The sequence below is a fragment of the Chelonoidis abingdonii genome, chromosome 1 (assembly GCF_003597395.2).
Source record: "Chelonoidis abingdonii isolate Lonesome George chromosome 1, CheloAbing_2.0, whole genome shotgun sequence".
NCBI classification, from domain to species: Eukaryota; Metazoa; Chordata; order Testudines; family Testudinidae; genus Chelonoidis; species Chelonoidis abingdonii.
In genome coordinates, this window is record NC_133769.1 from 22963226 (window position 1) to 22977154 (window position 13929).

General features: G+C 41.0%; 1 protein-coding gene across 1 annotated transcript in view; it reads left to right on the forward strand.

The window, feature by feature from the left end:
* Positions 1 to 6136: 6136 nt before the first annotated feature.
* SEMA3C (semaphorin 3C) overlaps positions 6137 to 13929 on the forward strand; it is a 149658-nt gene continuing 141865 nt past the window's right edge. Inside the window, exons 1-2 of the mRNA XM_032802095.2 lie at positions 6137 to 6468; positions 9911 to 10051. Coding sequence (XP_032657986.1) covers positions 9949 to 10051 — 103 coding nt within the window. The 5' untranslated portion in view covers positions 6137 to 6468; positions 9911 to 9948. The remainder of the gene's footprint in view (positions 6469 to 9910; positions 10052 to 13929) is intronic.

Consider the following 13929-nt stretch of genomic DNA (forward strand, 5'->3'; position numbering starts at 1 on the left):
AAGAAACATATCTTATCTGTCCTGTCTTTTGGTTTTCTTCCTACTGACACCGAATAACTGATTCTTACTAATGAAGGTGTAACCAAGGAAAGGATATTGTACTCTGGCTGCGATCCAAAATATAGGTTATTTTTTGTCTTTTTGGCATAAATCAACCCGCTGTTAATAAATACATATCAATGTTCAGTTAACAGCTGTTCTGGGGAGAGGGAGAGAGAGATGGGGGGGAAGACAAATATTTAATGAAGTGCTTATATTGGGTGCATATGGCGGGGGGGAGGAGGGGAATTAAAAGTAGACTCACTCAATTGAGATTCTTTGAACAGGAAGCCAAGGCCTAATTTAAAGCGGCAGAAATTTCTCATTGAATTAGAGAACTCTGAAGCTTAATTCATAATGATACCATGGATCCAATGCTAGATTCCTTATGCACCAAATCTACTGAAGTCAATGTTAAGTTTGAGCAAGCAAGAAATGCAGGATTAGACAATAGATGTCATCTTACTACACAACAGTGGATAAATGAATGTTTTATGTCAGACCCTTTGGACTTACTACCTCATTCAGTTAATAAAACAACCCTTGAGGCAAATGGAAGTTTTGCCTGGATATAGCTTGTGGTATATAGGCTATTGCCATTCCTAGTTCATTTTAAATATTAGCCTATACCCCTTCTGTTGTCCTAGGGCCCAAAACAATGCCTGATGAAGTGACTGGAGATACTCCCATTAACTTCAGTGGACACTGGATCTAGACTCAAAGGCTTGCATTGTACAGGATCAAAGCATGCTCACTTTACTAATGCAAGAAGTACCAGTGGAGCCCGTGGGACTAGTTTGCTCAAGTAGAATTCAATAATTTGCTATCCTGCAAAAATGTTTTTGAACTATCTTTCAAAATATCTATTGCATTGAAGGCCTGGTGGAATAAAAGAAATAACTGTCCCTCTCACACATCAGCATTCAAAGACATTTTATAAATATGTATAAGAAGAGAGAAAGTGCAATCACACTAATGTACAACGCATACAGCATTTGAAGTTTATCTTGTCTGGTGCCTTGGAAGAACGCAGTGGGTTCAGAACAAGACAGCAATGAAGAGATCAATACTGAAGCTACAACATCCATAAAATACAATTTGAATAATGCTTTCATTCCAGAGACAAACCTTGATACATACCAAACAATGCAAGATCCTTCTTAAGGAATGTAAAAGGACACATTATGATAATCTGCTGGGAACAAAGAATGTCCTCCAGATTTCAAGTACTGAGGCAAATTCTTCCATCAGTTTCTTTGATGTAAAAAGAATAACTCAAATGCCATAGAGACTGAAAGCTTTGCATCATGCCCTTAATGAAGTTAATCTGGAGTTGCACAAATGTAACTGTGAGCAGATTTTGGCAATTATATTCTTCCTGCTGCTTAAATTCCTTACAGAAAACTTAACAGCATGAGAACTCCACCCTGGTGTGTGCTGGGCACAGGAGCAAACAGGGGGCCATGACCCCATCACTTTTAAAAGTGGGAAGGCTATGTCATAAGGAGAAGTGACAGGGGGAAGGGAGAGGAGTGAGCAGAGAGCTGGGTCTTGGGAAGAAGAGGTGGCGCAAGGGAGGCAGTTCAGGAGGACAGGGGACATGGGGGTGATGCCTCAAGTGGGGGGACCCACAGCTCGGGCCCTGGTAGCCCCCCACTTTTAGGGAGCTTGTGCCACTCGTGGTTGGGCAGTAATCAAATAAGCCCCTCTCTGTTGGCCGCCCCAAGCACCTGCTTGCTGTGCTGGAGCCAGCCCTGGATCTTGTACACAGACAGTGAAAGGAACCAAAGGTGGCCAGGTTTGATTCCTTCCCCAATTAAAATGAGAAGGAAGGTGGGGAAAGGCAGAGAGCAGGGCTGAGTCCGTGCTTGTTATATTAAGGTAGAGGAAAGCGTTCTATATGCAGGTGTTTAGGAGTGCGTTTCAAACCAAAAATGAACTGAAAACAATTCACAAGTCCTTTTAAACATTAAGTGGTGGAAAGTGTTTTATAACTATTGATAGTTGCAAAATAATGTTGGAATAGTTACACCAAAAAATCCCCTTCATCCAGAGTGATAATATTCCCTTTGGGGTGGCTCAGCCTTCTGTGGTATGGTCCAGTGGACAGGGCACTATGCTGGCACTTGTAAGATTTGAGATCTATTTCCAGTTCTGCCACTGATCTGTTATGTGACCTCAGGCAAGTCACCACAATGCTCTGTGCCCCTATTTTCCTTCTCACCCTTTCTGTGTTGTCTATTTACATCGTAAGCTCCTCCATGAACTGCCTGTCTCGCTCCCAGCACAATGGGGTTCAGATATTAGTTGAGGACTCAAAAGTACCTCCATAATACAAATACTGTATCTTTTGTATTCCTCCGCCACCATATTCTGAATACTTTCTTTGTTCCTCCTTTAGTCAGGCGCCATCTCTGGTGTGCCCTCATTATTCAAATCCTTCTTAATTTAAACACCAGCAAAGGAGTGCTAACTTATTAGGTCTGTTAAAAAACACAAATCCAATCACATTCAGAGCCACCACATACATCAGCAGTGGCTGTATCCTCATAGTCTCCTGCACTCTCGGGAATAAGAAGTTGAATGACACTGGATCTTGCTGCCTTCAGAAAAAAAAAACCCTTTGACACAGCTTTATCACACCACAAATAGATATATTTCAAACACTGCAAATCTCTCTTGGCTGCGGAAGAAAGGACAGAACCGAAGGGAGATCAGTTCTGAACTGTCTACCTGATGACCCCGTATTTCAGTGAGGAGTTCTGATGCTACACTGATCTGTGAGCAATAATAGAAGGAAGCTGACCTCACTCACTTTTGTCACTTAGGCTCTGGCCACTGGCAGGATATGCAGTTGTTTTTCATTTTACTGCCAGCAAAGGATTGTGCTTGATGGTAATTTTACTGTGTCTTTATCAGCTAATGATTGTGTCTTTTATCATAGCTGGCATTTTATCTAGACTGATTTGAGAGTCAGCGTTTGTGTTAGAATGGAAACTGATTGCTGCACCTCTTGATATTCTTAATAACTTCTTTCCTGCCGATCCAATCCAATTACACCACCTGTGTTCAGCCACTTGCTTCTCACCACTGCCCTGTCCTCCTTTTCTCCATCACCACCTTTTTGCTTCTACTCCACATCATCATCCCCTAAACTGGTATGGCCCTTCATCCATTCTGCTGGTCTCCTTTAAGCCTTTCACCACCTTTATTCCATTTTGCAAACATAATAAATTCTAAATGATAACGGAGAGTGAGGCCCCGCTGTTCTACGCACTGTACAAACAGAGAATAAGTGGCAGTCCTGCCGCCAAAGAGTTTACAACTTAAATAGACAAGACAGAGTAAAGAAAAGGGACATAACTAGTATGTTCGACCCTTGCCCTCCCCTTCTACCTATCCCCTTATTATTTGCTGCTATCATTAGGTGTAGTATGTCTTAAATTACCCTTTGATTCTGCATGGGTGAAACCTTGGACCTAAGTCAGCAGGTTCTCAACATGCTCGGTGTGGACATAAGGATTTGCCCAGACAGAACTCTTAGCAGGCATTAGAGCCTTAGACTGTGAATAATCTGAGGCAAGGCTCAAGATGTGATTCTGTTCTGACATAGATAACAATGAACCTGGAGTAACTCCATTCAAGTCCGCAGCATTGTACCATGGTAAACGTAGTGTATGTGAGATCACGAGTAGGCTTTAAAGCAGCTACCATGCAGTGTGCACGATATAAATCATTAATACTGATCTTCAGAATCGGGCCCCTGTTCAGACATTTGTATCTCTGTGTTTGGCTTTAAAATCCTCAGCCAGGAAAGCATGTGTGTTGCATACCTTTCATTTTGCTCAGAGGCCTGATTCATTCCAGGAACTACTCTAACCCCACCTCATAGTTTGGAAAAGTAATTTCCATTCCACTGTCTGAGCTTGACATTAACACATGCTATTTATTGCAATACAGTTAAAATAAAACTTTAACCATTTCACTCATTGCAGATGTGTGGAGTTTTAAAATATGGTGTGAAGTTAACGATTAACTGTTAATCAGCTCGCTCCTCGCTCTCTCTCTCACACACACAATGAATAAAGCAAGTAAATAAATACAGTATGGTTGTTCACACTTAGATTTGCATTTTGATTTCTGAAATAAGCGTAGTTCCCCTTTCATAACAAGATTACACCTCCCTGATTAAAGTTCTGTGTTCATATCTCTGCTTAATGAACCCAAAGGCCTCAAGGGCGTGTCAGAAATCCACGTACTTTTCCTGCGTGCTACATCTGACATTTGGATCTCTAAACTGTGCTAATATTTTTGAAAAAAGAACACAGGTGGCCACATGGATCCTTTGTGTCCACACATGTGAAAATACTGAGATGTGCAACTGACTTCAGCTAAGGCTAAGAGCAACTTACATTTGAAAATTTTCCTCAGTTCCCTTTTTCCACAGGTATAATGGGGTAGGCTGGTGTACTGATGATCCTGGTTGGTCACATTTTTTGTGGGTTTTTGTTTGTATGGTTAAAATTAACATTTTGGGGGGCAAAAATCTAGGTGGCATTTCCTGAATTCCCCCTCCCCTCCTGTTTTAGACCAGCATTGTTAAAGTGTTCCCCTGAAGTGTTACTGTAACAATGCTCCCTTCTGGAATCTGCACTGCATAGATTTGGGCATAGAGCAGATTCACTTGGAAGAATGGCAGTCTTAACTCAGAAGTGTCTGGGTCTGCAGGTCAGGCTGAGTGTACAGGGTACTCCCAAAAGAGTTCAGGGAAATCTTGCACATGTCTACACTATGAGCCAGAGCCTCATCTGAGAATCTGATAAAGCTTGTATCTTAATACATGTTTTTTTTAAAGCACCTTGGATAACATTTGCAAAAGTACTTAAGTCCCATTGAAGGGGGGACTTTCACTAAACAGGATTTAGGCACATGTATCACTTAGGTGCTTTTGAAAATTTTACCCTGGTCAAAATATTTGGAGCTATCTACACAATCTTTATTTTTAATATTCATAATACTCATCTAGCTGGGTCTAATCAGTGCTATCATCTGTCCCTGTTATAAACTCCATTCTCACCCCCATTTCAAGTTTTAAAGAGAAAGGCACTCTTACAAGAATCAGATTTTGCACCAATTTTTTCTTCCCAATCAAATGTTCAGTTTTTCTTCCCTATCCTCTTCCCCTCTGTATGGCGACCTCTGCTGGGTTTTAATATGTTGTAATCCCTCTCCAGCAAATGCTGTTAATCTCAGCGTTGAGACCCAGTCCCCGAGCCTTTATCCGTCTGGCTCTTGACAGAATTGCATTTTTAACACGAACATCAAAGCACGTTGTGTGACTCTGACTTGGAGTCCTCTCCTTGCCTTGCAACACTTCGGTTTGCAGGATTTGAACGTTCACAACAACCTTTCTGTATAAGGTTGTAGCGCGGAATAAATTCCTTTGAGGCAGGTAGGGTGGAGTTAAAGGATTGTTGGGGGGAGGAGGAAGAAAAGGAGAAAGTCCGTTTGTAGAGGGGTCACAGACAATACTTGCTTCAGGGTGCAGAGGAGATAGTAATAGGAAACAATAGCCGTCATAAACAGAACAGGGATTGTTTTCTAATTCAAAGTAGCTCGGATCACTGGCATGCTGTGGAAACTAAACTTGGCTATTTCTTTGGCATGCGTGTATAAGGCGTGTCCTGGAGAACCAGCCCTGGAAGCCTGCACAGAAAGAAATTTTTTCCTTAAAAGGATTTAATCATTTTTTCCCACTTAAAAAGCATGGTGCAGTTCCGTATTTATGACCAAAGTGGGTCTGCCTGCTTTCCAAGTACTGTGCGAAACCCTCTTGAGCCACCCTGCTAGGCACTGACTTCTCTACAGCCAGTGTGAAGCAAACTGATTTTGTGAGCAGGTATCTTTATGTTGCACAATCCAGGATTTCTTTCCCTGACTTCACCTCGCTGCGTTTCGGCCCCTTTCGCTCTCGCTGTCTCTCCCTCTCTCCCTCTGCCTTTCTTGCTGCATCTCACTCTCTTCCTTATGGGTGTGGCCTCAATATTTATGAGATCGGCCCCTACTTGCTCAGCTAATGATATATTCCAGCCTTGGGTTAGCCGCCTCTGTAAAGTGGTTGCTGGGAGGGCAGTAGGACCAGAGGGAGTGGTGACTGTAATTGGAAACCAAAGCTTTCACCGGCAGAGCTCAGCTACTTTCCATTCACTCCTAGGTGCTTAATTAAGGAATGGGGAGAAGAGCTCCTGGTGCCTGATCGCAATAAGGATTATTTTACAAAGAAACTGGGAGTACGTTTGCAACTGCCAGGAGGAAAAGGTTTTCTGCAATGACCCAGGTTTGGAATTAAAGTGTTCTGGTAAAAGGAGCGGAGTCCATGCACTGATAGAAATTTGATGGCATTGCACTACTGATCCCTTCAGTAGCTGGGTAAGCATGATTGAAAGTTCTCTCTCAGCACTGTCATAGATGTGAAACGTGATTGCTGAATTTTGCCACAGCTCATGGAGCATTACAATGCTGTTTTTTCACAACTGCATAATCCTTATTTTTCTTGCACTGGGTGATTTGACGTGCAGAGAGTAATTCTGGGATTCAGCCTTGATCATATGACACCTGCACGGCGCTTGACACTGAAGTTATACACGACTTTTTCTAAAGCAGTGGAGCATTTCTTGGAGGGGAAAAAAAACTCCACGTGAATGCAACTTTCCCTCTTTACTTTAACAAGTTTGTTATTCACGCTGTGAAAACAGGAACGCACAGTGAGAAATGAAACTATTTCTTGTGTCTGTGCTAGAGGGGAGCGCTTGTCAGATTTTAGTGCAGTTGTTTGCCGGTAAAGATCATGAGCTCAGAATACGTTGAGTTTACTTATTGTTATGACTTTCTAGAGAGAAATATAGAACTGGGATTTTAGCCCAGACTGGGATTTTAAACTGAAATGAATTTGTGTTCAACTGCCAAGGGGCCCTAAGATTCCTAAAACTGAACATATTTCCATCCTCTAACTCATGTCAAGAGAAGGTTGTAATAACAAAGACCTGAGATACCTTTATGGCAGCAACATGCCTTTATTATCCCTACCTAACAACAGGGCAGGGAGCCTGCAGTTCGTTGTTTGGATCTCCTATTGCCTGTCACGTTTGTGTAACAGTGGAAATTTGCAATGCAAGCAGTGAAGTATAGCAGTGTTTCACCCATAAAACTGATGACATTAGATTTGCAAGGAAGGTGGAAGGAGAAGGGAAAGAGGGATGAAGGATTTTTTTTGTTTTGTAATTTTTGACAGTTCCTCCCAATATGATTTAGTTTTCCCTCTTTTCCTCCCCATCTGTATTACAAAGCAGGCACAGTACTACCACTGCAGAATACTAATCTCATTGCATCGGTTAAAATCACGTTTGGTGTGATTGGCCATTTGTTTTGGCCCGACAAGGCAATCTTATCAGGATTTAATGGCATTTCTGTGTTTTGAAGAAGATTACGCAGAAGGCTATCCCAAGGACTAGGGTAGGGTATTGAATTTAAAACCTGTAAAGCAGTGTTAATATTGGAATTGGTGCAGCTTGTTTAAAAATTATTTTTGGCAAAGGCTACACAAGTATAATTGTATTAATTTTTACAGGTTTGTTAACTAACTGGGGATGTTCCAAAATGGGTTGCTTCCTTTTGTATTTCAGATCTGTATTTGGTAAGTTGCCCGCATCAATGGTTTTGTCAATTAGCATAGAAACACCACAATACCTGATCTTGATGCATTAGTCAGCTCCAGATCAGCTGCAAGGGGTTAACACTGCTGAACCAGTCTCACTGTTGTAGAAACTCTCCCTCTCCTCCCACAACCCCAGTTTAGTATAGAATTCTGGTGCAGATTGTAGCTCTTTTTAAAAAGATTTACAGTAAGTGAATATTGGATGACTGAGGCGTGGTAATGAGGCACTGAGCCTTTCACCTCTGAGTCAGCTGTGAATCCAATCCAAATTGGGACTGATCTGAAGTTGTCATTATCTGACAGCTGTTTACTGCCCTATATGAAACTAGTTGGAAGTTAGAGCCAGTTGTTTTAGGACAGATGTTGGTCTCACCACAGAAGGCAAGGACTGAATGGACACAGATACAAACTACTCCAGACTGCATCTCAACTATACTCTAGCAGGATCACCTCTAAGGGTGAAGACAGTAGCTCTATATTAGCATAGTCCTGGTAATGACAGTTCTCAGGGTAAACAAAAACTTTCCGACCCTAATGTTATTACTCTGTGGGAATTCTTAGACACTAGGGGCCACATCCTGCAAGGTGCAGAGTGCCCTCGCCTCCCGTTGAATCAGCGTAACCTCTTTAAAAGCAGCAGAGAATCCTGTGGCACCTTGTAGACTAACAGACGTTTTGGAGCATCTGCATCTGACAAAGTGAGTATTCACCCACGAAAGCTCATGCTCCAAAACGTCTGTTAGTCTATAAGGTGCCACAGGATTCTCTGCTGCTTTTACAGATCCAGACCAACAGGGCTACTCCTCTGATACTTGTAACTTCTTTATGACAGCACTCTCAGAAGCACTGAATAGCACACAGAAGAGGAGTTGTTCTTATTAAATAGGTTGCCAGAAGTTGGTATAATAAGAATGGGGTTAGAATTCAGTGTGTATGGAGTCAATAGACTTGGGAGCTAATTCACCACTCCATTGCACCAGTTTTATGCTGGTGTAAATCCATTGATCTCAAAGGAGGTAAACTGATGTAAAATGGGTGCAACTGAATCAATGGGGAATCGGAGCCTCGTTGTGTGTGACCATAGAAAGGTCCATTAATCTCTCTAAGCCTCCATTTCTGTATCCGTAAAATGGGGCTGGTTATACTTGCCTATTTCTCAGACTCTATCCCTTAGCCTTTGGAAAGTGGTTTGAGATGCACAAGTGGGAGGTTGTAGAAGTGCTAAGTCTTAGTGCTTAGCTTTGAATGAGGTTTTATTTTACGAGCTCCCATTTACTCCACTAGACTTTGGATCAGGCCCTATATGAGCCACTGTGAAATTAGAAAAGCAGCACGTTCCTAGTATTCTTCCTTGAAAAGCTACTCAGAAAGCTGAGTTCTCTCAGATATGCAAATATGCCCATCAGGGTTATGTGAAGGGAGTGAAGCAATGAACTGAGCAGAATATTTATATATCATATAGTATGAAGTATTCCTATTATAAAACACACATCTGGGACTAAACTCCCTGAATGGGATTATCCTAAGCAACAGTTGATGAATGTTAGGTGTAAAGAGTGAGGGTGAAATCCTGGCTCTGTTGAAGTCAATGGTAGTCTTGCCATTGACTTAATGAGGCCAGTATTTCACTTTGTCCTTTTTGTTGTTATATACTAGAAGATACACTATTTGAAAAAACAAAAAGTCAAAGGCTCTCTGGAGCAGGTCTGAAGTTTAAAAATGGTATTGATTAAAGATGTACAGTACGGAAAGAGGTCTAAAAATATCAACCAGCTTTTATTCATGAAACATTATCTCCTGTCCTTGCTTTGCTCTGCCTTGACATTTAGCATAATTATTTTTCCAGCAGGTGGAATTGTCGTTATTGAAATAAACTGGGTCTAATCCTGCAGTCTTTACTCACCTAAAACTTTATCTCTATCCGTTCTAAGTAGAATGCTTACAGTTCTTTTGGTGCCAACACAGAACGTATCCAGACAAAACATTTTCAGATTTAAAAAGAGAAAGCAGAAGTGTCGTATATTATAGCTTCAATCTGGCAAAGCTCTCCAACACCTACTGTTCTGTACTGTTGATTTTGGGCCACACAATTTATATAATGTAAAATTAGTAATGGGCTCTCTCTCTCTCTCTCTCTCTCTCTTTTTTTTCTTTTAGGTTTTATTTCTTGGATATTAAGTTTCACATCTGAAGATATGGCACTTCTAGCAGTCCCCGTGTTGATTGGGATGTTTATTTACTGTAGCACTGTAAAAGGATCCTCACAGCCTCAGGCCAGGGTGTTCTTAACATTCAATGGTAAGAAAGCAGATAAACATTCCTAAGCAAATGTTATTGTAGAATATTTTCTTCTTTTCATTCAGTCCAATAACTGAGTAATAAATAAGGTGATGGCTTCTAAATGCGTGTCCATATAATTGTTGTGTTTATTAATTATTTGCAATACTGTAGTGCCGAAAAGCCCAATGCTGAGGTTAACTCTTACACAGAGGCTAGTGTTAGCAGTAATTACAGGCACAAATACATGGGGCTTCTTTTATTTTTTTCTTTTCTTTTTAAAAGTGTGATTATGGCATAGGCAGAATTAACGCATGTATTCCTCTCCTTAATGTTTGTATTTTTAAATGTAATTATTACAGTGCGCATTGCAATGTATAAAGTACATGGCCAACAATTGCAAAAGAGATCAGTGATTCTGGTTGCCTCCATTTTTTGGTGCCCATCTAGAGACACCTTTAAAGAGTCTGGATTTTGCGAAAGGCTGAGGACTCACCATCTGAAAATCAGGCCTTTTTAAGGGATCTTCATTTGGGTATAAAAAATCACCTGCCATTTTGTACTCTATTGGTTTTGTGCGTATTGTATATACAGTAAGTAGTGGGTATGCTTATGACATTTAAATTCACATAGGGTCAAATTACTGATGCCCATATATTGTAAACAGACTATTAAAATGCTTGTTTTCAAAATTTTGCACAGTTCACTTCTAAAATGTCCTTCGTTTAAAATGCTGAGCGGCACTTTTTCATAATAGGTTGTAAATGTTTTAAAAAGCTGCATTTAATTGCAAAACTGGACCTCCTTGCATGCTGGCTGTTAGCATTTATGGTGGTGGTTCCATGTGTTACTGTAGTAATTTTTTCCCCTCCGGGTATTTGTATGAGAATGTCCTGGAGGTTTTGACAAATGCTGGGCTTAAATGAAAAGAATCAAATGCTGCAAAATATGCTTTGAATTGATGTTTTCTGCATATGCTGTTCCAGGGATGGAATGGAAATTTGTGAGATTACACATTTCATGAAATTTAGACGGAATTCAAGCCTCAGGCCAAGCCATTACGACAGACTTATCTCTTAGCCCACTCTGCTCAGGGTCCAAACCACTTGCAAGTGTGACTAAGTCATCTAGCCCATAATAAAGAAATACAAGAAGAATAAGTGGGAAAGGCCACTCAGCCAGTCAGGAGTTATTTTTTGTTTTTATGACTGACCCCATTTATTCTATTATTGCTTCAATCACCCAAATATCTGGAAAGCTGTGGCACTTGCTTTATTATTCTTTGTCTGAAACTGTGAGCTCAGTCACCTGTCCAGATATACGTGCCCTCTGGGCCTATCAGTTCCATTGAATTAATATTAGTAACTATTTGGCACTTAATATTCAGATCCCTCTCCCTTATACAGATGCTGGGCTTTGGCCTGTCTTTGAATCACATGGAGCAGCTCCTGCCTGCATTGGAGCAGTTTTGCATTGGTCTCTTGGTGCATGGCTGCCCTGAAGCTGGCAGGTCTTGATGCTTGAAAATAATCCCCCCCCATCCCATGCAGGGAAATTCTTGGGTATCATAGAGTCACCTTAGTGATTCCTACACCGTTCTACCACCAGGACTTTAGTGTAGTTGGTATGGCATGGAGAAAGTGTGTGTGACCAGGGTGTGTCTAGTATAAGTTAGAGCAACCCCAGGGTGGTTGTAAGTTGCTCCCTGGGATCCACTTGGTGACCTCAATGCCAGTTAATGGGCTGCATAGTGATTGTAAGTCTCTCCTCTCTTCTAGGCAATAATAAATGCACAAGGGATAGATCAAAGGATCTGTTTTCTTTGTTTTTATATTTCCCTCCTTTCCCTCACGGGAGGTGGGGAAGTAGGTCTGTCAGGACTCTCCACCCCACTCTCTATTTTTTTTCTACTGGCCCAAAGATTCCACATGATGGTAACACTATTTCTAGTGGCAGAATTCCCCCCAAACTGGTAATATCCAAAGAAACACATGGTAAATGTTAAGTATAATGAATGTCTTTTCCATCTCTAATAGTCCTAATTCCATCTTGGAAAAACAGAGTGTAGAGGTAAATTCTACACTTAATAGGTCATTTCCACTTCTAATTTCCATGATTCTAACATTTTAGTGTGGCAGCCAGTATATCAGGGAAGGTATTATTGGAAATGAGCCCACACAAAGAAGAATGATTGCAATGTACAATACATTGCACAGTAATAGGTGCTGAACACAATGGGCCAGATCCCCAGTGAATGTAATTTGGCATTGGCGTTAAGGTAACTATTTTGGTGCTGAGACACAGTGGCCACCTGGAAGAGCAGAGGATGTTTAAGCTTTGAGTCAGTATTCCTCACTACTGAGTCTAACCTCTTAGGCTGTCAAACTTTAGCAAACTCTGACCCCAGGCTCAGTCTGAACAGAGGCAAAGCCTGCTATCAGTGTGTGGTGCTGCTCTAGCCGGAGCCATAACAGGCCTATACAAACCAGACTACACTATTTTTCACATTCAGTAGCACAGAAAATAGCCTACCTGTCCCTAATTTGAGAACAGTGATTAGGGTGTCTTAGTCTGAACAAGAGCTTCCGCTTTTTACAGATCTCAACTGGATGAGCTAGCAAGCACAGGAGGAATGGGCCTGCAGGTTTGGATGTTAGTCTGATACTCAGGAGAGCTGAGTTACATTTCCTGGTTTGCCACCGTTGTCCTGGAGCCCCGTCACTTTTGAGTCTCTCTGTGTCTCAGTTGCCCATCTGCAAAGGGGGGTTAATAGTACTTCTATTAATAGTAGCTCAGGGGTGCTATGAGGATAAATACATTAAAAGATTGTGAGATACTCACATGCGATGATAATGCAAGCCCTATTAGATATATATGAGGGTCACAACCCCCTTTCGGCCAGCACTGCCTACTTTTGGTGCTGCCCCTCCCTTCCATAAGTGGAGTTAGATCTGCTTTATTCTACCGCAACCCATTCTTCTGTTGAAGTGCCCATCCACTAGGGCAATTTTTGTAGAGTAATGAATATTGCAATATCTTTGCTTCGGGCCAGATTCTGCAACTCTTATGTAAATACTTTCTTACCCCAGATTGCTATTCAGTGTGAATAACAGTGACCGTCTCTATCCCTCAGAGAAGAGTAGTAGTAGTCATGGGAGCTCCCAAGGCTGTGCTGTGACTGTATTTAAATGGACTGATCTAATAATTTTCTCTCAGTGCTTCAGCTGTTAACCATATTCATGGATTTCTTCTGAATCAGCTCTGAGTTTTGCACATCAAAATGTCAAGCCAAGAGCAATTTTCTTTTGTTTTTCAATACAGTATATGTTTTGAATTCCTTGCTTTTTAACAGCTCTTTCTGAGTCTCTGAAGTAAATAATTTATATAAAAAAATTATACATATATATGTAATATATTCAGCATTATCTGCAGTACTGAGTGGTAAGCTCTCCTTGTAAAATGAAAACAGTAAGTTTACTTTTTATTAAGTTTGCTTTCCAGATGGTCGGAAGAGTTTTGGGATGTGAAAAGGGATTTCTTAGCTTGCTGTGTTTGACAGGAAAATTGCCCCGTCTGCAGTACAATGGGGCTACTATTGTGCACTGTTCTGACAGAAAAAGGTGAAATGTGATGCTGTTTACTCTTCAAAGGTGACAATACCGCTTTCAGCTTTAATGTACTTCCAAGTCCATTCTCTCTAATAATAATCTCTTTACCAGAAGACACTGCATGTAAGAATTGTTGATTTTTGGTAGAATGATTCTCACTTAAAAAAAAAAAAAAAGTCATTTTATGAAAAATTTAACTAATTTTTTTCCAGCTCTTATGGTTTAAACATAATGAAATTAGGCAACAATGACCAGTCAAAACATTCCTCTTAACTCAGGATGCCTGTGGGA